Source organism: Ascaphus truei, chromosome 11, assembly GCF_040206685.1.
Source record: "Ascaphus truei isolate aAscTru1 chromosome 11, aAscTru1.hap1, whole genome shotgun sequence".
In the NCBI taxonomy this organism is placed as follows: Eukaryota; Metazoa; Chordata; class Amphibia; order Anura; family Ascaphidae; genus Ascaphus; species Ascaphus truei.
Window position 1 is genome coordinate 28,442,803 of NC_134493.1, and position 23,955 is coordinate 28,466,757.

The 23,955-nt window shown below is 43.7% G+C and overlaps 1 protein-coding gene across 3 annotated transcripts; it reads left to right on the forward strand.

Annotated features, from left to right (window-relative positions):
- The first annotated feature begins 716 nt into the window (after nt 1–716).
- Nucleotides 717–22,287, forward strand: LOC142463115 (cytohesin-3-like). Of its 3 annotated transcripts, none has more exons than XM_075565430.1 (9): nt 717–820; nt 4,194–4,258; nt 5,568–5,634; nt 7,966–8,084; nt 11,988–12,068; nt 12,721–12,833; nt 13,368–13,516; nt 16,494–16,605; nt 20,603–22,284. In XM_075565430.1, the coding sequence occupies exons 2-9, from the start codon at nt 4,221–4,223 to the stop codon at nt 20,653–20,655; spliced, it is 732 nt and encodes a 243-aa protein (XP_075421545.1). In that variant the 5' UTR covers nt 717–820; nt 4,194–4,220; the 3' UTR covers nt 20,656–22,284. The 3 variants fall into 3 exon arrangements, with proteins under 3 accessions (XP_075421545.1, XP_075421546.1, XP_075421547.1); XM_075565431.1 differs by lacking the exon at nt 20,603–22,284 and adding an exon at nt 18,478–18,666; XM_075565432.1 differs by lacking the exon at nt 4,194–4,258 and having other exon boundaries at nt 719–820; nt 20,603–22,287.
- The last annotated feature ends 1,668 nt before the right edge of the window (nt 22,288–23,955 follow it).

Sequence of the window (23,955 nt, forward strand, 5' to 3'; positions counted from 1 at the left end):
ACTCCCATGGTTACAGGAACCATGTCTCAGGCCAGACAGCTCCTGTAATGGTTTAACCCCTTCTAACCGGCATTTCAATTTGCTAAATGGATCATCTGAAACCACTGCAGGTAAAACTCTTAATTGTGTCATGTAGATATCAGAGGGATTTGCTGCTGCATTTTTAAGAAGAAAAGGTGTTTTTTTTTAAAATGTTTATTTGATTATATGTGAGAGCTTCCTAGGTGTATTAACCAGGAATAAAGATGAAACTGTTTAGATGTGGTATGACAGTCCCTTTAATGGCAATAGTTAGGTGTCTGGGTAAAGCGCTTTGTACTGCAGAGTATGTTCTGTTGCTTCCGAGTGACGTATCACAATGCAAACCAGTGAAGTTAGTTCAGGTGCTATAAAGTCTCGGACATGACATGCTATGCAATACAATGCAGCCATGGCCACATTAAAACACATTCAGATTTACACAGAGATGGTCTTGACACAGGTTCCTACAGTGGGTTGAAATGCAGTCGTTACAAGAACTAACAGGTTAGCACAGTCTCCTCATTGTGGCATGGAAAATATTGTTTCCAAGTGTATAATATTAGTAACCTCTTGTTAGGAAGTGATTACTTTTTCATCTCTATGGCAAGTATTAATATTTGCTTTTGTTGTCTTTTCTCCTTCAGATATGCTTACTGTATCTAAACGTTGGCAGCTTATCGTACACACCTTTGCTTAATATATTTATTTATTTTTAGTGCCGGAAGATCTTTCACTAGAAGAGCGAGAAGAACTGCTGAACATACGTCGCAGGAAAAAAGAACTTATAGATGACATAGAGGTAACGTCAATAAGTCAAACGCTTTGGGTGTTGGAAACTGTTTCTCTATTAACACATTTCCAGCTGGTGTGGTCTGCAGTATTCTAAAGATTGATGGGGAGATATGACTTTACCCCCCATGCTTTCTGCGCCTACTGAGGCGCAGTTTGGGGCCTTATTAAGCGGGTGCTCCCCCCACACAAGCTCATTACACTATACTGCCTGGGGTAGTAACACCGTTTGTTAGCAATAGTCTGACGAGTTTGCAATAAGGTTTTTTATTGAAGGGTTCTCAGAACAAATCTTTTCTAGCAGGGGGTGCACAATGTAAAAAGGTTAGGAACCGCTAACCTACATGTTTTCTATGACAAATATGTTGCTATATTATACGTTTCCTTTGTTATTCGAATCTGATCAGCTACTTATTTGTATTCCCCTTTATATATTTGGCCAGTGATGGCGGCTTAATTGCTTTCCACAAAACATCAAGCGAAAAAGTGTAGATGAATAATTTTGCCTATTAAGACAAGACTTTACAAACAGTCTTACCAGAAAAGCGTTTGGGTACTGTACAGACATTAAACATATACAGTATATTTTTTAAATAAAGACCTATATTTAACACCATGAATATACCACAACCATTCATTTACTTTGGGTCTAGAAAGGCCTCTCTTACAAACATAACTCAATCATTTCAATCCCTTGCATGTCCATAGGTAAAAAGGATATGTGTGATCACTGGGGAGTGTAGAGCTGTGCAAGTGAACTTCTTACCCCAAGTTACTCTTACTTTAAATACTGCAATATAGTACAATAGCCAAGTATTAGAACACCATGAGTAGAGTGTAATATAGAAACGTAAAGGAATCGGACACAGGTTACAGTACACAACAGAACCCGGTCTGATCTCTCCTATTCAAAGCTTTTTATTTATCTGTGTGAAGTAGAGTACTTACTGTACATGACACAACCGACTTTACTGCACGTGCCTATGTTTTACTTGATCTGGCAATTCTGGTTATAGTTGGAAATCATTGATCCTCTTTGTATCTCCAAATACAACTGTAGTTAAGTGAATTTTAACAGGTAAAATTTTGGTAGCATAATATAATTGTGCTTTTAAAATTGTTTAGCACAGTGATTCCCAACCTTTTTACATTGCGCATGTGACGGTAAGGTAGATTTGGCTGCTTTTAATAAAAGTGAAGCCCACCAGTACCCCTACCTGTCAATAATTTAAGGTATTTATTAATGTATGTATACGGTGCACACATTGGGTTGATATTATATTTTGGAGCCCGGTTCCAGCACTTTGGGAACCAGGGGATAACCGTGATGTTTTAAATGTGCGGGCCTTTGTGTGGAGAATGGTTACGACTGTATCCAATCTCCACGCAACAGAGATCCTGGGCGAGATAACGGGAGTGGCTTGGGATATTGTTGAGTGAGGCAGGACTGTGGACTCAGGTGGGGGAACCACTGTTCGGCCCAGACACTGAATTGCCGCTCCCTTTGGGGGGTATTGGGAGGACCAAGGCAACCGTTGCCGGGACTATGCCGTGTAAGCGCAATTCCCATTGGTCCATTCAAATGCCCCGCCCGACTTAAGCCCACACCTGTGGGCTGCCCTGGAAGTCCGGTAACCTCGCCTCGCTCAAGATTGGTCCAGTGCAGGCGAGCCCTCACTCACTGATTGGACCATGAACACATCCTCCTTTGGTGAATGGAGACCGAGGGATATGAGGAGGAACCCGGCCTTGGTTCCAGCGACTTGTTTCAGAGTACTGATAAAGCCGAAGTGGACCCTTTAAATATCCAAAGTCGTCCGAGGGTGTTCCGGAGACTTGCGGAGGAGTTTGGAGGGAAGCGACGGTGGGAACTTTAAACCTGTTGACTAGCTGAGAAGAAAGCAGGACTGCCTATACTACCGAGGACAGCGGCACAAGTATGGGAATGTGTATCGGGGTAAACTTCTGGACAGAGGTCCCCGCACCTAGGACTTGAGGTGGTTACCCCAGTTGGGTGAGTTTGTGTGTGTTTTACATACTGGATGTTTGTGGAAACTTTTTCCAATAAATTCACTTTTGTTAATCGCTGCAGTTCTGTTTCGTTATACAGGCATACCCCGCATTAACGTACGCAATGGGTCCAGAGCATGTATGTAAAGCGAAAATGTACTTAAAGTGAAGCACCACCTTTTTCCCACTTATCGATGCTTCGGTGCAGGTTGGGAGCTGGTATTGCTGTTCAGGACGTGCTGACAGGCGCATGCGTGAGCTGCTGTTTGCCTGTTGGGCGAGGGGAATCAGCGTGTCACTACTACGGTGGTCTGTAGGGCAGAATAAGTGTCTGTACTCGCGAAGCGAGCGTACGTACACAGGGGTATGGGGCTATTGAAAATATGTCCTTCCTGTGTACTTAAAGTGAGTGTCCTTAAACCGGGGTATGCCTATTCTGATCCCTGATGTAATTTTCCTAGTATCCCTTGAGAGTGCACCCCCTGCTAGAAAATTTGTTCTGCAAACCCCAAATTAAAAAATTGAATTGCCAACTCGTCAAATTATTGCTAACAAACCTGTGTGACCGATCCCAGGCAGTATAGTTTCCTGAGCTCGTGGGGGAGAACACACGCCTAATAATCTCTCAACTACCCCTCAATGTGTTCAGACAGCATGGGCGGTACAGCTGTCACTCAATGCGGGAGCTTCCAAAGTCACGCCCCTCAATCCGTTGCCACTGTGGATGCAAAGCATTGTGGGGAGCAACTTTTGAAATCTGCTGTAATTGACAGCGATACCCCTCACGCCGAGGTGCTGTTTGGGGCTTTTCTAAGTGTGTAGTCCCCACACAGGCTCACGAACCCTAGTGAGAGAATCTATTTACACACAAACACACCTATACGTACACACATTAATAATCCAAATAATTCAGAGCACTGATGCACTTTACTCTCTGAATAAATCAGCAAGGTAATAATGAATGAGTAGGTACTGTAGCAGAAAACCCCAGGTGGCTGCTGTTGCTGACTGCAAACAATACAGAACCACGCCTACAGTTCAATCCTTTTACTCTCATATTACTAATTCCTCATTCTCTCTCTCTCTTTTTTTTTTTTCATACACAAACGAGATGTTTAAGTCTCTAACCTTTGATGTGTTTGCTCTTGGTCCTTTAGAACAATGGTTTATATAGACTCTTTAAACCGTGTCATTTTTGACCTGCAATGTTTTCATTTTATATTTGAATCTTCCTAATCCTATAAACCATCTCATGCACATTAGTCATGTCAAAGTTGGAATCCTCTCCAGCTCCCAGCTGTAAATGGGAATCCCTTGCATTTTGCTCTGTTCTGCTTGTAATCCCCTCTTTCCCTTTTTCTCCAATCACACAGAGGCTGAAGTTTGAAATAGCGGAGGTGATGACCGAAATAGATAATTTGACCTCTGTAGAAGAAAGGTACAATTCTTCCTTCTAACTAACGTGAATGATACTCCTCAAATTAAAATATGGGACATCAGCCAGTGCTAGGATACGTGTCACGTTTCTCCTGGGGCCTGTGTAAATATGCGATTCCCTAGTGAGGCGTTTTCCAGTCCCAAGCTTCTAGAACCCATTCTCCAAACCCCTTTTTTAAACACAGAAGCATGTAGAACATTGAAAACGAGTTGGTTTTTGTAGCATCAACATTTCACCCATAACCATAGACCGTTTTATGTTGATAAAGGGCCACAGTTTTAAAAAAAGGTTGTTGAGTGGACCTTGTCCTGCGTTCCACACGAGTGCAAGCTTTCAGCTTCTATATTTCCCATGACAACACAGCACAGTGTCGGGATATGCTCCCCCATCTCCATACATTGAGGAAATAGTCCGTAGAAATTGCATTCGGGCAACTTTGGGTGGGGGAGGGTTTTATTGGGACATTGGTGTTCTAAAATAGATGGGCAACCCACTTAATTTAAACCTCTACGGATTCCAGTGGAGAAATGTAAAACTATTGTACAGTCCACTTTAACGCCCGAAATAACTTTCCAGTCTTTATCTTGTTGTAAGAATTTGGGGAGCATTTATAGCGCAGTCTGCGCTGATTGCGATTTGGTTTGCATTTCCTCCCTTCATACTTGGAGAGATGAATTCTGTCCCTTTCCTTCACGGTTTTTATTTTTGAAATGCGATGTTCCGTTCAGGAGATGTGTGCCTAATATTTGTATTATATCCATGTACATAGCGCTTTACAGCAGGAATGCACTTAGCAAAACAATAGGAGACATAATGGGAGTATGAGCTTCAGACACTAAGGTAACATTAGGAAAGGGAGTCCCGGCCCGAAGAGCTTACAATCGAAGTGGTAAGTGGGGAGAATTTACAGAGACGGTAGAAAGATACAAGTGTGAAATGTTAAAATGGAGCTTTCCCTAGAGCCCAGTGTAACATCAGATGCTAGAAATCAATGAAATTATGATTATGGACACTAAAAAAAACTTAAAAAAACAAAAAAAGAGCAATAGCAGGGTAATATACGAACATTATACAAGTTAAACTGTTTAGGCGTGTGTGCGTGTGCGTGTGTTGCTTTAGCACCTTTTTTACTGGACCGGATACAGCACAGTACTAATACAGGGCTACATCTTGTTTTTGCGGGCATAGCTATATTGTTGGAATTAAAGAGGTTCGTTATTTCGGTAACCAATGTATGATTCACAATGCTGATCAGCCGCTAAGTAATATCTTTATTTTTTTCCCCCCCACTCACGTTCCTGCAAAATAGTAAAACGACGCAGAGGAATAAACAAATTGCTATGGGAAGAAAAAAATTCAACATGGACCCCAAAAAGGTAAATCATTTCACTTTATACCTTAAAATGAAAACCCCATCACTTTTTTTCAATAAAATTCAAAGTATTGAAGAATCGGACACCCAAATAGAATGAAGAGGAGCCTGCGATGCATTGGCAAACAGAAACACTTTTATAGAAGGGTTATCCTTGGTTTCCACCTCTCCTCCGCCCAACTACCAGCAGTAGGCATTTGCAAATCTTGTGTTGGTATCAGATTAAGGAGAGTCTGACTTCTGTATTTTGCCGGCCCAGTCCTGCACTAGCAGAGATTAGTTTGGTGAATCATGTCTGGGCTGCTGCAATAGAGATGTGTACAGGCAGTCACACACTTGCCATCTGAGTAACTGGCACAGCTGCTCTCGCCTTCAATGTGAAAATGTGCCCAAAATACTAACATTCTCTCCAAATTGGAGCACAGACATTAAACATATTTAATAAACACACACAATTGTGTAGAAGTCTTCAGTGGTTGGTAATGTAAAATAAAGCTCAATTTATGCACTCCCATATTAGATGTATGAGTCAGGTCATATATTATGTAACAAGAAGAAAACCAATGTAGTGCAGCAAGTTTTAATATGGTAACAAATCGGATAAAAAACGATGTTTCCCGTTCAGACAGATAATAAAATCAAGCTCCATTAATGTAAGTAGAGACGCCAAACTCGCACCGTCAGCACGACTTCCGTGTCCATTGAGGAAGCCACCTAGTGGCGAAACACGTTGGATTTGGAGGGCGTCTAGTCCCTGCGGAAACGCAGTGAATGTGATGTTGTCTTGCGCTCTGGCATAGTGCTTACACACAGTCTTATCAGTGTGTGTGATATGCCGTGTGTTGGAGAGATACTGCTGGGAGAAAGACGTCAAGCACAGGAACCGGGACCCAGATGTGTAGTAGGGCAAAGTCTTACCTCTGTCGCTGGTCCCCCAGTCATGTAGAATTGCTTCAGGCAAGAAATCCTTAGTGGCAGTGCCGGTCCTGGCAATTGCGTGTGAACAGCGCAGCACTACTGAAGGTTCCCATACACGCCCTCGTGGCGTGCGTCCTGGATCTCGGAGAGTAACCACAGAAGAAAGAAAAAGGCATCCGGAGCAGCAGCAGGTAAACCGGCAATGAATTAGTAGACGAACCCAAAGTCGGATTAATGGCTTTAATGGTACACACAGAACAGGTAAAAGCCATGTCTTCCCGCTACGTGTTTCACGCCGCATGGGGCGCTACATCCAACCATTAAAGACTTTGACACTATTGTGTTTTTTTATTTTTTATATTTGTATCTTTTATGTCTGCGCCCCTAGCTTGGACAGTGCTTCTTTTGAAACTGATGGAACAGTTTTGTGGGATGAGCTGTGTCTTTACGATAATGTTTTTTTTTAAGTTTCAATTCCCATATTCATTTTAGAAATTCACGGTCTATATTCCCCTTTCACCGATTTTATATCTATATTTGGTACGTTTCACTTTCATACCAGTAGCGTCAGGCTTTTCTGATTATAACTAAAATACCAACGCCACGTTTTATAGCCCTGCCTTCCCCCCAACCTTCTCAGCTTTTCATTAGGCACTTTGGCCGCAGGGAGAAAGGGCTGTGTCTAGCTTCTTTAGTGCTGATGGGGTTCTCTTAACGAAGTTTTGATGGACATCAATTCTTTCAAAATATTTTATCCTCACCTGCTATGTAACACGTTGGGAGACCCTGCTTCTAATTCAAATACAGGACTTGTGACTTGGACTTCTACAACCCGACATTATCTCACCGTCACCTCGACGTGGATTTAGGGTGCCTGTAAATTAATCATTAAAACAGTAATACTACATTGTCCCCCGTCCCCCCCCTTTTTTTCTTTCTTTTTTTTCCTTAACGTATTACTACATTCTTACTTAAACTGGCAATCGTTTAGTACTCCTGTTATAAAGCTTTAAAAATCCTGATTGTGAGCCTAACTAAATGGCCGCCTTTTCAGTTCCAATCAATCCCTCAGTCAGTGTAACTCGGCAGCGACAACGTATCCGGATATTACGAAGGTAACATTGACTATTGTTACAGTTTGCAGCTCTAACTGCTGGGAATATTGGTAACAATTTATCACAAACAGGAAAGTGTTACAAAGACCTCGCAGTGCTTGGGAGGTGGGCTAAAGCCTGCTATAGAAATCAGAGAATGCTCAGTATATTAAAACTCATTAAAAAAACAGTCACTGTTATTTAATACTACAAAACTGATTTATTTAAAAATACCATGTTTTCACATGTTTTGCTGCTTTAATATTACTTCTCTGTTTACCCTAAATGAAATTTCCCTCCCCCCTTTGTATTCATTTTAACAGGGGATCCAGTTTCTCCTAGAGAATGACTTGCTGCAGAACACCGCGGAGGAGATAGCTCAGTTCCTGTACAAAGGGGAAGGACTCAATAAAACAGTAATTGGTGATTACCTGGGGGAAAGGTAATTTGATACATCACTCAGTGGTATTAAATATGGACTCGAGCTTTTTGCTAAGTCCTGACTCAACTGCACAGTGGTTAATTTATCACTGCAAGACATTAAGAAAAATAAAAACATGTTGGGTTTGTCCTTTCTTTAGGATATCGGAGTCACTTCAACTAAATGTCGACTGAAATAAATACTACATTCCTGAGTTTATAGATTTGATGTTAGTTGAAATAGCTTCCTCCCCTCACACTCGCCTCTCCCTCTCCACACACTCGCCTCTCCCTCTCCACACACTCACCTCTCCCTCTCCACACACTCACCTCTCCCTCTCCACACACTCGCCTCTCCCTCTCCACACACTCCCCTCCCTCTCCACACACTCCCCTCCCTCTCCACACACTCCCCTCCCTCTCCACACACTCACCTCTCCCTCTCCACACACTCACCTCTCCCTCTCCACACACTCGCCTCTCCCTCTCCACACACTCCCCTCCCTCTCCACACACTCACCTCTCCCTCTCCACACACTCACCTCTCCCTCTCCACACACTCACCTCTCCCTCTCCACACACTCACCTCTCCCTCTCCACACACTCACCTCTCCCTCTCCACACACTCACCTCTCCCTCTCCACACACTCACCTCCCTCTCCACACACTCCCCTCCCCCACTCCACACACTCCCCTCCCCCCTCTCCACACACTCCCCTCCCCCCTCTCCACACACTCCCCTCCCCCCTCTCCACACACTCCCCTCCCCCCCTCTACACACTCCCCTCCCCCCCTCTCCACACTCCCCTCCCCCCCTCTCCACACTCCCCTCCACCCTTCCCCCTTGCTCGCCGCCCCATGGCGCTTACATGCAGCGCTCTCATCCTTCCTTCTGCCCCCCCCTTCTCCTTCTGAACCACAGCGTCAAATGACGTCACGCGGCATTGCGTTGCCATGGTAACGCGACACCGACGTCATTTAATGCTGCGGCGTCGCGTTGCCATGGCAATGAGATGCCACATGACGTCCGCGGCGTTATTTGACGCTGTGGTTCAGGAGGAGGAGGGCGGCAGCGAGGAGGCGGTCGCCACATGTATGTGCCTTCCCATCAGGCCCGATACGCCTGAGAGCGCGGCAAATGTATAGGGGGGGGGCGGCGCACATTTTTGCCGCCCCCAAATGTTGACGCCCTAGGCCCGGGCGTAACAGGAAATCCACCTCCTGGCTTTACAGCAGTAACACATGAGACAATCTAATAGGGGACATAAGGGAATAAGAGCTCCAGACACAGTTACACGTTAGATAAAGGAGGCCTTGCAACCAAGCTTTTACAGTGGAAGGGATTTTAGCAGAACTGAGGCATCTGTTGAAGATGATAATAGAAATGAAGTAGTTTTTACACAGGAACCTTAGCTGTGTCTGCGGTGTTTATTTGATATGCCTCTGACCCTTCTAACTAAAGTAATAACCAGCATGGTGCGCGCCTCAGCTTTAGTAGGACTTTCTCTGTTGGTGTCTTCAGCTTTAAATACCGCTCAACTCCAATTCCTTGCCATCTGGACAGCAAGACGTCACCATTGTGTTAGTGGGAACATGCTATTAATTATACTGGGTGTGTTCTGTTGAAGTAGGCTCGTATTGAGAGAGTTTAGAATGAAAAGTAAAAGGCTGACTTCCACCAAGATCTCAATGTGCTAATTAGGAGAGTGGCAGGGAGGTGCTTGTTCCGCACTCCGTGTAACCAGTCTGCTGCTTTCCTGCAGGGAAAGGATTAGGATTATATTGATGACTCCGTAGGCCACGTCCATACTGCGAAGGACCGCGTATGGCCCTTCTGAGGCAGGGCCTAGAGTGCACAGTGAAGCGCGACGCCGCAGCAGCGATTTCAGGAGACGAGAATTTGTCGCGTGACGGGCCACGTCATGTGAGCAGTTCAGCCAATGAGGGCGAACCAGCCTTGTGACGTCACGGCCACACCTCTCCGTCACTGTGGATCTCAGTCCACAGACTGCTCGGCCGACAGGCGCGCGTGACGCCATGTGCTCCGTGGCCCGCCCACTGTATCCGAGGCCTTACACTGCTTGGAAGCAAATAATTGCGAACAGGTAGATGTACCATAACTTCTCATCTGATATTCACCTGAAAGGGTCAATTCCAGAATTGTGATATTCTGGACAATCATAAAAGTCGGTGTTGGTTACAGGGTAAAGGCATAATAATAAATATATTGGTGTACAAAGAGGACGCCCATAACGACAGATTGTAAGTGAGCCCTGTGTCTCCTGTGCAGAAATAGCTGACATTCCTACACTTGAGACTAGACCTCAAAGAATTGGCAAAAGACCAGTAACGGTTTGTTTCTTTCCTGTGGCATTTGAATTTAGAGGAATTGGGGACAGCACACCCAGTTAAGGAATTTTTAAGATGGAATTTGATAGGTCATTTGAGGAACGGAAATTGGAAAACAAAAAAAAAACCGGAGCACTGCGAAAAAGCCGGTAATGAAGCTGGACGACAAGCCGTAATAAAAAAAGCAAGAAACCCCCCGTTTGCACACCCCTGTATTAGAGGACAGTTGGGGAGGTCACTGGATTACCACTGTTATTGAAGAACATTTCATTAAAATTATATATGTTTTCCCAAATAAGCAGAGAGGAGTGGAGAGCCGTGCTGGTCCTTTCTCCCATGTGGTAACGGAGGAGGGGGGAGAGGAGTAGGAGGTATGATGCCTTTTATTGGACCAACAAGTAGTTGATATGTTACAGGATTTCCATCCTCTCAAGGTCCTTCATCGGCCATCCCTGACCCTGAGAGGTTGGAAAACTTGTAACAGATCAACTACAGTACTTGTTGGTCCAATAAAAGGTATCCTACCCCCTCTCCCATTGTATCATACCCCCTCTCCTCCCTGCCCTCTCCTCTCCCCTCCTCTCCCCTCCTCCCTCCTCTGTTACTACATGTTTTCCAAGGTGAGGAGGCTACATTGGAAATGTGCAGAGGTTCACCTTGTGTGTATACTGTGCAGCACTGTTATTGTGGGGCTGGGCGGAATTCCTCCCGTAATATGAACTATTGTTGCAAGGAGAAACCACACACCTGTGTCCCTTTGTACATCCTCTGGCATACATCTCCTCCTGTGCTTTACAGCTGATATCCCGCCGCTACCCTCCTCCCCTTGCCTGCTCCAGACACATCCCTGCAGTTCTCCATTGAGTTTTAAGGGGAGCTTCAGGGGTTTGGGCTACTCCCAACTACTGCTGAGTTGATACTCTTGGGGGCAGATTTTTATGATCAGTTTATACAGCTGGCAGTTTCCAGGAGGTTAGAAATGACAGAGAAACCAGTACAGTCCCCTACACCATATACACCTCCCCATTCCCATTGACGGGGAATTGCAGAGCTGGATTTGTATAAGGCCTCATCAAGAGGTAATATTAGGTAGAGCAGAAGCAAAGGCTGGCGGTATTATTCCCAAATTAAGCATGTTAAAACCGATGCCAAAATTTCTCAAATTATGTGCAGCATCTTCTAGGCAACGTCACATGTCATTCACTGCACAGATTGCATTGAGACTTTTTAGAGGTGGAGGTGACCTGGATGTGTGCTCCCCATCAGGACAGGAACCCCCATCCGAGTGACCCAGACTGCCCGTGATTTATAGATATATATATATGCTGTATATGTCCTTATGTGGATCAGATTTTAGGCTGGATCGGTAGTTTTAAGTAAGGATATTGGCGTTCTGGAAAATCTCTGACATTTGTAAAAACAGCAGTGATAGGAAACAATAATAAAGATGCTAACCACCATTTTAACCATTTATTGTATGTGAAACCTCCTGTTCTAGAAACAAGGAAGTATTTCTAATCCAGGCAAAGTTATTTATATTTCCACTAAATAGATATGTGTATTTGTTTTCTTAAAGGGATGATTTTAACATTCAAGTCCTTCATGCCTTCGTTGAACTCCATGAATTTGCTGATTTGAATCTTGTCCAGGCGTTAAGGTCAGTATCGCTTTTGAAACTTTGGACCAAACCAAAACTGCTATTACCTGCGGCCATCACACCTAGGATGTAAAGATGCAAAGGATTCTGGGTACGTTCCAAACTAAATGAATACAACTACTGATCTTTGAGCTGGGACTGTAAATTTAAATCCCACTGTCCACTGCACTGAACCAAAAGGTAAAGCTCGGAAAGCCATCTATTTGTAGTGTTTAACCCTTCAGCTGCCAGACGGACCTGCAACGCATTGCAAATATGCCAGATATACGCCAGAACATACTAATACTTGGGCTAAGATTATAGATGGAAGCGATTTGGGGAGGTGTGGTGGACGCGTTGCGCGGCCGTGCTTGAAAAGACGAAATTTGTTGTCTTTTCCAAACGTGGTGGCGCCATCGCGCTCTGGCACGTGCGCACTAGGGGTGGCCTCATAGGGTTTATGCTGTGTGTGCTTGTCGTGCGTGAGCGCCATCGCACGGACTATAACCTTAGCTTTATTCAGCTAGTTAGGTGGCATTGTTACATTACTGACCCAACTGGGGGCCCTGTTGCTTGCCAAGCATGGCTTTGCAATGTTTCTGGCCCATTTAGCAATAAGGGGATATACAGTAAGCTGTGCCAGCGAGGTTTATAGATGCCTTTGTCCTTGCAGACAGTTTCTGTGGAGTTTCAGGCTCCCTGGAGAGGCCCAGAAGATTGATAGAATGATGGAAGCCTTTGCATCTCGTTACTGTCTTTGCAACCCGGGAGTTTTTCAGTCTACAGGTTAGTCCGTAAGAGTTGTACACCATCTTCAGCCTATCTGCACTACCGTTTTTATTTCAATAAATTAGTAATTTTATCACAGTCAGTCCGGAGATCAATACAAAGGTTGTTTCTAGCCTTTACTCTATTATATTGCTACTTGGCCACTTGAAATATATTTTAAGAGGCTATAAACCTATGAATCATTGGTGGGCAACAGGCTGCCCTCGGGGGGGGGGGGGGGAGGGCTTTCACCTGCTGATCCCAGCAGCCCCTCTCCCCAGTGTAGAGGGGATGGATTGTAGCTTCTTCCCACTCCCTGAGCTGCCAGTGCACTGATATATACTGTATGACCCCGCTCCTCTCCTGTGTTAATCACTAATTCCCAGTGTACTGAGTGCCCGCATCAAGAAGCTTGTGTGTGTGTGTGTGTGTGTCAGTGTCAGGAAATGCAACCCACAGAAGTGTATTGAAATAAAGAACAGCTTGTTACAAGAGTGGTAGATGCATCTAGTACAGGAAGTAAAACTGTTCAATTCCTTCCCATTATCCCAGATACGTGCTATGTCCTGTCTTTTGCAATCATAATGCTCAACACTAGCTTGCACAATCCAAATGTCAGGGATAAGCCAGCAGTGGAGAGGTTTATATCTATGAACCGCGGTATTAATGAAGGTGGGGACCTCCCAGAGGAATTATTAAGGGTAAGTTACTTCTGGTTCAATGATCTGGAAATGACATGAACTTGTTGGTGTCTCTGTTCTGTGTTCTGAGCACCACACGGGCACAGAAGTTAAAAAGGCAATCCAAGGTGGCACGTATTTTACATTTGTATTATATAGGGTTGAAGCAGGGGGTCTCTGGTGCTGAACCCCGTTATTTTCAGCTCCGGGGACACCCTGCTATTGGAGATACCTACCTCTGAATTAGGTGGCGATAGCTGCTGTCCGCGGCTACCAGGGTTCCCAATATGTCTGCTGTTCAGAGATCTCGGGCAGTGGTGGGATTGAAAACATTTTAATAACCGATTCTTACCTTCACGGCGGTGGGCGGCGTCTACCAGCATCTCTTCCCTGCACATCTTCTCAAAATGGCTGTGCGGCATCACATGACAACGCGACGTCACATCGCGTCTTGTTGCCATAGTAACAAACGTCGCGTGATGCGGTCACGTGGGGTTCCCGTTGGCATGGCGCCATTTGACGCCGCGCGGCCATATTGAGAAGATATGCAGGGAAAAGACGCTGCCACGGGGAAGGGAATTAAGCACCGGTTTGGCGAACGTTTGACATTTTAGTAACCGGTTAACATGAACCGGTGCGAACCGGCTGAATCCCGCCACTGATCTCAGGCCCTGCGGGCCAATAGGAAGCTGTGACACCATCGGTGCGGCTTCCTATTGGTCCATGTGACGCGGATGCTTCAAACTTTAAAGCCCAGTTTGCTGAGCCAGAGCTGCTACCAGCACCTACTTCGGGGGTAAGTATGCCTGGAAGTAGGGGGTCCCCGGAGCTGAAATTAATGGGGTTCAGCTCCGGAGACCCCCTGCTTCAATTATATGTTAAAAAAAAAAAAAAAAAAACACTTTCCATAACAAAATGTGCCAGCTTGGATTGCGCCTGTATAGCACCACGTCATTATACGGTACGTTTCCCACAATACAATGTGTCCTCTCTTCCAAATAACAATGTCTTACTTGGGCTTGTTTGCACGTGTTTGTAACGTGCACTGTAGCACAGGGGTGCACAAACTTTTTTTGTTTACGCCCCCCCCCCCCGTCTGCTTGCCCCCCTCTCTTGTTCTCCGGCATCGGTGGCGTCATTTGACGTCACAACGTTGTGTGACTTTGCGTTACCGGAGAGAAGGTAAGAGACATACAGAGGCCTCGCATGCTCCCCCGGCATTTTATTTAAATGTAAATTTTGTGCCCCCCCTCAATTTGCATACCCCTGCTCTAGCACTTAAAGAAGCAGCCCCCCCACCCCCCCTCTAACCCCCTCCTCTCCCCGTGGGCACCCTCACCCCATCTCGATTAGTTTGACCCTCCTTTTTTACTTGCATGGCTGGGAAGCTGGGGACTCCCGGAGCTGACGCACTGTGTTCTCAGCTCCGGGACCCTCTGCTTGGCGAGGTACTTGCCGCTGAAGGTAGCGCCATTATCGCCCCCTCCAAAGAAAACAAAATATATAAACGTCATCCTTCGCGGCTTCCTTTTGGCAATATCTTCCCCTTAAGATGAATGAGTTTCAGCTCTGGGAAGCCCCTGCTTCCGCTCCATGTAAAATAAAATGGGGGGGGGGGAGATTTTAAAGCTGGCTGCCTCTGTGCTCAGTATTTATATCTGAGATTGCTGTGTATGTTTCCCACTGCTGCGCTCGTGCTTTTATTTCACATTTCACATTTAACATTGTATGAAGACCGTAAAACATATAAAAAATGACAAATACCAGAACTACCTCTTCCCAATGGTTCTTTGAGACACTTTTTTTTTTTTTTTTGAAGCATCTGGACTTATTCAGTGATGGATGTCAAATCTTTTTTTACTTTTATTTAATAATAAAGCAGCTAGCTCATAACATTATTGAGCTTTGTTTCTTATGTGGTGTGATGGAAATAATGTCACTGGAATGCAGCGTCGGGGCCGGTTTAATGGGCTCGGGAAATAAATATCTTCTCTGTGCCGCCATATGTATTTCCTGTAACTTTCCCCGCTTTTATACCACAGCTGGAGATCATTAGTCGGCTACAATGTTCTATTCCCGGGACGCACCATTCACAGCCCCAATCTCTATCAAACAAAACGTTTTTACAGAATCCCTTCTTTTTGTTGTTTGTTTATTTTTTATCTGAAAACTGCAATCCTCAAAATAGGATGTAAAAGCAGTCTTAAAAATATGCAGGTACGGCTTATTTTTACATTTTTTTTTTTTTGCTAGTTTGAACATTGTGCTTTAAAAATGGTATAATCAAACGGTGGATAGAATTATTTTCTATGATCAAGAGGCTAGTTATCTTTCACACTTCCAATCATATTAATGAAACCTCTGCTTCTCTGACAAGCGCAAGCAATGACCCCTAAAACTCTATTCTTATTTAGCATGAACTAAATTAGACATTTCAAAAAGTAACGTGGTCTTTACTGCTCCGTATACCGCACATTTGCCCTTTATAAAAAGCATGTGCTAGTTTATTGCGAGGCAATCTTTGTTGCAATAAATAAGGTCTGTTTAAGGCCGTGCTTATAGTGCCGGCGCCGGCGACGCGTGACGTCACCCGTTGCCGCAAGCGGAAGTTGTATTTCGCTTTGCGGCGGTGGTGCGGGCGACCCAGGCTACTGATTGGTTCAGAGGCTGTCACATGAGGCGACAGCCCCATAAAAATCAAATATTTACGGCTACCAAATATCACGTTGCCACGTCGCTTTGTCGCCATCGCGCCTACTATAAGCGCTTGCACCGGCGACAATGCTTTTGTTTTCAGGCGACGTCGCGTCGCCGACACTATAAGCGCGGCCTAAGTCACTGTTTTACTTGCAATTGCTCTCTTGGTGAAGGAAAAAAAAAAAGTCTTGTCCAAAGTCTTTCCTTGCAGAACAGGACGAGCTTTTATGATCTTTTTATTCTCTCCTTTCAGATGCGTTTAGGACACGTGTAAAGTCTGATCGTCTTTTTCTTTTCACAGAATTTATATGATAGTATTAAAAACGAGCCCTTTAAAATTCCAGAAGACGATGGAAACGACTTGACACACACGTTTTTCAACCCAGACAGAGAAGGCTGGCTCTTAAAATTAGGTTAGTAGGATGACCGCATGGGTATTGATTTGATATTCTTATTGTTTTGGATTCCATTGATTGCTACCCACAAATGGTCTTTTCTGCTGCAAGCCGTCTTCCGGGTTCATCTATCTGTTGTGGGCAAAGCGATCAGCATGCAGGAACTATCCAGGCTTCTGTCTACTGCTATACAGTACTTTCTGCTTCAGCTCTCCCTGTGTGTGTGATGGAGCCGTTCCCCAGGCTGAACTAATGGTAGTGATGTGTTTATTGGGTTATATAGAAGGATTGGTTCCTTTAAAAAAAAAAAAAAAAAAATATGAAAATACAAGTATTTTAAATACTTGTTTTTAATGTTCTGTTCTTTACTCAACCTCCTAGTGATAGTCGAGACTAAGTCTTGCTTAAGCCTTAATCTATGCTGCATTTCTCTATTGTTATTGGTAAATAAGAATGATGTCATTGTTAGCCCAGCTAAAAGTGGAGGGTATTGGGTATCTGATGAGAATTATTTTTTTACAGGGCCCAATAAAATGATCTACCCTTTTCTAAATATTTTACATTGAGCGTGTTTGAACCCTGTCTTGCTAACTTGTTTACCTTTTCCTCTTGGTTGTCACATGGTCGTTATACTTTAAGTTAAGCCTGATATGAGGAATAGGTGCAGAGCAGGTCTCTCCAGCAGTGATGTGCTTGAATATTTTCATCAGCACAGTCCAACGTGGCAAACTCAAACTGGACCACTCTGATAAATTGTTCTGCGTTTCCTCACAGGAGGAAATTAATTGTGATGCCAGCATTGTCATACAATACAACTAAGGTGGCATTTTGATTTAACAGTGCTCCAGAGGTTAGGAGGTTGCAATGATATACTTATTCCTCAAAATTGCACCCTTTTTTTATTATTCAAGTATTAGCCAAGCCACTTTCAGCGATTTAAAGTAAAAAGGGGAAGGAAGAGCAGTGGTGCTTTGCCCTATGACTGGTTAGACGTGGCAGCCAGGGTATTATAATGTAATTAGATATGTCCTCATTCCATTGCACCATCCTGATGCACATATTGTGTGCGCTGCAGATTGGCCTGGCAATGAGGGATACAGTAAGACTTGATCATAATGAAGCTGGAAAATCTCTCCAAAGATTTCCTTTCTAAATTCTCCTGCCCTCCCATGATGAAGCCCCCTTCATATTTGTCAAGGGCAAGCAATGGAAAGGACGCCCCAAATGAGCTAGGCTTGACCAGGTCCTTTCCCCCTTGCTTCAGAAACCTGAACCTGAACCTGGTGAGTTGTGTGTCCCCCCAAATGAGCTAGGCTTGACCAGGTCCTTTCCCCCTTGCTTCAGAAACCTGAACCTGGTGAGTTGTGTGTCCCTTTCTGGTTTCATAGGCTGCAGGCTCCTAAAACTAAGAAAGCGTATCCAATTCTTTTAAATGTGTAGTCCCACATAGGGCCTTATTGAGCTGATGATGGAGGGGGAAAAAAATCAAACCATTATGTATTTATTTTGTGATTTAAAAAAAAATATGTTTTTCCTAACAATACGTTTAACACAACATGTAGAGTCGCCATAACTGCCCTGATCTCTGCTTCATTTTCCTCTTTGTTGAAACCTTCTCCTAATTGCTTCTGTGATGTAGAGTGAGCCACTAAATCTGACTGCATTATCACCAGGGCTGAGCAAACAAGATTGGTAATCGTGACCATTCAGAGCCACCATGAACCTGAAAAACAGGGAAATATTTCAGACTTTTAAAAATCTTTTAAGAATACATTAATTTGACAGATTTCTTTTCTATATGAGGTCTCAAACCCTTTGTTTTACCTATCAAACCTATCACTGCTGTTTGTTCACTGTGGTCTTAAGTGGAACTACATCTCTACCTTCCAGCACACCAGCTCTGTGGGAGAATAGGGGAAGCCTGACAGAGCATGGCAGAGGCTGATCCAGAACATGCCATTGGGTTTGTCCCTTCAACCAGCAGCTGGTCTGCTCAGGGGACTATAGAACTCTGCCATTTGCACGCCCAGGTATCTTGTGACCTACTATGCACCAGCCCCCAAATTACTATAGAAGATAAGAAAAAAGTGGGAATCGGCTGTGATAGTCTATATCTTTTTGGGGTGAGAGGGAATGTGTTCTATAGAAGGTACTGATTCTCATAATTAGCACCTGAAATTACAGCGCTCGCTCAAGTTATCTTTGTGCATGCTTAATGAGAATCATTATTATTATGATAATACTCTCCAACCCGCTGTGAAAGGTTTGGTTGTGTCTTTTGTCAGGACCGTCACAGGCAGTATAGTTGTCTGTTAGAATTAGGGTAGCCCGATCTTTGGTTTACCCAGAGTTTGCGAGTTTGAATGGCATGAGAATCTCCACCCTCTGGAGCAGTGGGAGGCAACATGATATAGACTTTGACCCCTCAAAAGGGCTGCACTATCGATCTATCGATCTACATATATCTCAATTAAAAAGATCACTTGTGAGCACATTCACATGTCTTAGGCAGGTCTGCAACCCTGCCTTTCACCATTATCCCCAGCATACAGTGCTTCCACTGCAGCAAGGGATTCTGGGAAATGACATGCAAATGAGCAGACGTGTCACCTTTTGCCTGAAAAACCATTGTTACATGGAGCCCATATAAGCTAATGCTCGCTGTTAACACAGCTTTAAAGCACAGCATGGGAATCAGATGCAAAGCCAGAGAAACCACTCACAACAGACATGTTTCAGCATTATTGGGGATCATCAGTGTGAGGTTGGTTGTACTGCTGGCTTTGCATTTTCTATATATATTCTTAATGCCGGCACACGGATGACATCTCGCCGCTGCCATTTAGCCGCTACCGGACAACTCGCCGCCAAGGTAAGTGAGTGCATTAGCATTTATTAGTATTAGGTAAGGAGTTCGAGGTTTTAGGGTAATGCAGGCACTCTGTAACAAATCGCAGGATGCTTATCAGCTGGTGTTCCTTATCAGGAGGATATCCTGAGGTCCCAGAGAAATCGGCAGCAGAGATTGGAGTGAAACAGGCATACAGATTTGCTAATCCCAAAAGATTTATTGTGCCAAAGAAACCAAAGATTCGGCTTCATACAGTATATCAGGCTTTGTGACGGTGAGGGCAGCCCTGCCAGTGTGCCTGTTTAATTCCAATCGCTACTGCAAGGGGTCAGGTTGGGGATTTTAAGGTATAAGGGGTTAGGGTTTTTTAGAGTAAGGGGTTAAGGTTAGGGGCTTACCTTTGCAGCGAAATGTCCGGCGGCTAAATAGCAGAGGTGAGATGGCTACGACAAGATGCCGGCGGCTAAATGTCCTAGACCAGTCTCCACTCCTCTGAACTAGGGTGAGCGGGCTGCTGCGGAGGTAAGTGGTTAAGAGTCGTGGGCAAAGCCCCTGAGGGCTGCATGCTCAGTCTAGAGCAACAAAAGCTTGCTCCAGATTAGTCCCTTTCTGGCTTTTTAGACTGCAGGCTCCTTAGAGGGTTAGTTCCGATTTAAGGTGCAGTTCCACATAGGGCCAAACTGAACGGATGATGGGGATATGTTTAGTAGAGGGGGGTGGGGCGGGGGGGAAATTGGACCAGTATATGTATTGTTAAGTTTATCGTAACCATATCTTAACATGGCATTTTGGCCCGCTCTTACTGCCCTTATGTCTAAAGAAGTGACAACAGGCAGAATACACTACTGACTTCCTCTTCTTCAAGGTTCTTCGGGGTCCTCCTCAAGACCTGCCCCCTATCCTTATACCTTCCACTGCTGAATGTTCAGTGACGGGCGGCCTGGCTAGCTGGCAGCCCCTGTTGGTTACATCCTTTAAGGTGGTGTAATGCTGGTGTAATGCTGGTGTAATGCTGGTGTTCTTGTTGAATGCACAGAGTTATGAGTTCGATTCCAAACTTAGACACTCATTTTCACGGCAAATATAATGTATCTCTTATCTCGAAGTAGGTTATAATATTGTTACTCCTTTCTCCCTGCTCTACTTGTGGTATTGTCTGTGCAGATCCGATTTCCAGAAAGCAATTCCAGGACTCCATCCCAGGGGTGGCTGCATGAATGCCGGCGAAGCAGAATTGTATTGACTTAGTGACCTTGGTTTATGAGAGATCTTTGGAAAGCTGTCGCAAATAATGATGCTTTTCTGCATAAGAATCAATGCATTTACCTTCAAACTGTGGTTCTTTTTTTGTATGTCTTTTATTTTTCCATATCTGTGAGTTTATATTGCTTTGGTTTGGCTATGATTTTTAATAAGTGGTTTAAATGTGCCTTCTTGTTTTCCTTATGGCCTATGACCTTTCACCTTTGTGTTCTGTGACTGGCTGTCTCTGCTTATTCGGCATTAGGAGGTACGTACCCAAATGCTCCCAGCCACACTATTCTTTATTCATTCATTTTTTTTACATTTTTTATTTTATTTTCCACTCCTTTATTTTTTCCTTTTGCTAAAGTGTTAAATAATCACAGAATGGCGCTTTTTTTTTTCACATAATCAGCATTTGCATTTTTTTTAATTTTTTGGTCGAAAAATCTTTTAGATTCTCCTACCAAGCGATGATTTTCTAACGCTCCAATAATAACCAGCTGGAAACAGTAGGGATTTACCAGTCCCCCCAATTGTAGAGGTGCAGCTGAGAAGTACAAGTTCTTCCGGCAGCCCAAAAAAACTTCGCTCAGAGATCAGTTTCAGTCTCTGGTTTCACACCGTGGGAGGGAAGCGAGAATAGTATGTGCTGGGGATTATATCCAATGCCCTAAATTAAGAACCTGGTAAATACATTACAAAATAAATTCCAAATACTAATCCACGCTTTCACAATCTGACCTAACCCATAACCCAATCATTTAACCCCGTCCATGCAGATGGTCATCACTCAACTTAAAATACTACGAAAATATTTTGTGTTGGTGACGCCTCAATGTCATTTTTGCAATCCAGGATTGTGCGTATATTTGCGTTTTTAGTTTATATCTACGTGGAGTTCAATTTACAGAGGTTTTTTTTTTTAAACCTAACACAACTTGTTACGAAGCACAGAGCAAACACTGCACCAGTCAGCTAATGAGTACAAATGATCTAAACAAAATGACCAGGTGGCCAATTAACACTTTCACTACCTCTGGCTGGGAATCTGTTGAAGATGAAGCATTTACATTAGGGCTGTCAAACAAGGTTTTGCAAGCTCCCCCCCCCCCCTTCCCCGGCACCTGAAGCCGCCCGTGACACTCTTTGCTCCCCCAATTGCAAGTGTACTTAAAATAGCAACTTATTTCATATAGCGCTTTTCTCCCAATGGGGCTCAAAGCGCTTCACACTGACGGTGCAGGACTTTTACAGATACAGTCGCTGCACAGGTGAGTGTTTTTGTTTGTGCCTGAAGCACAGGGAGACTTGCCCAAGGTTACAAGGAGCTAATACAGTCTGATACTGATATAGTCAGTGGCTTAACTCCCTAAGCAACTCTTTACATTACACCCATAATGTTTTATTTTTTTTGCCAGTACTTAAGAATAAACAAAGATGGCAGCTGGGTGACCCAAGCAGAAGCTGCAATGTCCTCTCAAGATGATATCGTGACTTTCAATTGGCCGACAAAGTGAGACTGACCCCAGTGTCCGTTTTGTTTATCCCAGAGAAGAATTCTTGGAAGGCAATTTCAGGAACTCTGCCGTTATGTTCCAGTGGACCCCTTGTATCAAATAAGATTAAATATATATTCATATCAAAAAACAACAGAGCAGCTTGGATTGCTGCTTTTATATTGCTTCGCAGTTTCCTTAAGATATTACCTTGTAAAATTAAAATGAAATGTCATTTATAAGAAGCAACTAAAAGAGATTTGCCAATAATAATTAAAATATAAATAAAAAAAGTGGAGGGGAAAGAAGGGCTGGGAACAAGTGGAAGGGAACGAGGAGTATTGGGGAGGGAGATGTAATTCACTTTGCCTTGGCTCAAATATGGTTTTAGATTCAAGCACTGTGGGTCTTTAAAGTACCAAGCAAGTGAGCTCTAAAAAAAGGATAGGAATTGTCTTTAAAACGTGAATGAAAAGTCTTCTGTGGCATATTTGCTGCACTTTCCCTTGGCAATTTTGTGCCTTAGTCTTGTTGCATTTCATTCAGCCACATTTAACATTGGTGGCCCCCTGTGCGCCTGGCCCCTGGCAGAGAAGCGCTTAAGGAAATGATCCTGAATCCAGAAATGCAGAAGGAAACGGAAGCATAGTCTATAAAGTCCCTATTGGATGAAGGGTTATACAGCTGTCCTACTTGAAACTCACCACTTCCACTTTTCTGCCAGATTATAGCCAAGATAAATAATGTTCAGAAGAACGAAGAGTAACGCAATTTATTCTCAAAAACAACTATGATTCTGGATATACTAGTTTTGAGAGACCCCACAATTTTAACATGGAAGTCCCTGCGGTTTATACATTGTATAAACTTAAATTAGAGATAATGGTCAAATGTCTTTTTTTAGTAAAGCCCATTAATTTATTATTCTATCAATCGGTGCTTTATTGACGAGGGTTTGCATTGTGCACCCTTAGTGTTAATCAGAAAGGCTTAAACTATAAACCAAGACAGCACTGATTTATATTCACTCCGCACCTAATGTGTATGATGTAAATTGAAGAAATGCTAATTAAATTAAAATGATAAACGCACAGATTGGATTCAATGTAATGACGCCCAAGTGTATAGTGATATGGCTACTATTCACTTGATTTCTGTAAATGTGTACATACAATATTGTTAAATAAACGTATAAAACTTAAAGGATCAGTTCCCGCTACAGATAAATAAATTCCCCCTCTCCCTTTTTATTGCTATGAAGCAGGGGATCTTCGGGGCTGAACAGCGTTCATGTTCACTCGGGGGGACCGGCGAGTTCCCAGGATACCTACTGGGGAAAGTGTCGCTGTGTCCTCTCCTCCAGAGGTAACACAATGGAGGTTTTAATCTCCCATGTCACGTGGGCCAATAGTTATGCATAGTAGATCAGGTTGAAAGAAGACGTGTCTTAGTTGAACCTATGCTAAATTTAGGCGAAGGATACTTTATCCTATATTTTGTATTTACAGTACTTTGATCCAGAGGAAGGCAAACAAAACATCCCAGTGAAACATCATCCAATGCTGTCTCTCTGGGAAAAATAAATTTCCTCCTTACTCCAATAATAGCAATCGGTTTACTCCCTGGATCAACATCATTCCCATGTTTCCTTATTTGGTATATCTCTGTATACCTTTCATTTATAAAAAGATGTCCAACCTTTTTTGAAGATATCTATTGTATCTGCCATTTCAGTCTCCATGGGTAATTAATTCCACATTTTAACTGCCCTTACTG

Coding starts and splice junctions, on each gene's coding strand:
- LOC142463115 (XM_075565430.1), top strand. CDS start 4,221: ATGACCGAAATAGATAATTTGACCTCTGTAGAAGAAAG. Junction 5,635..7,965: donor TCAACATGGACCCCAAAAAG/GTAAATCATTTC, acceptor TCATTTTAACAG/GGGATCCAGTTTCTCCTAGA. Junction 12,834..13,367: donor GGGAGTTTTTCAGTCTACAG/GTTAGTCCGTAA, acceptor CCATTATCCCAG/ATACGTGCTATGTCCTGTCT.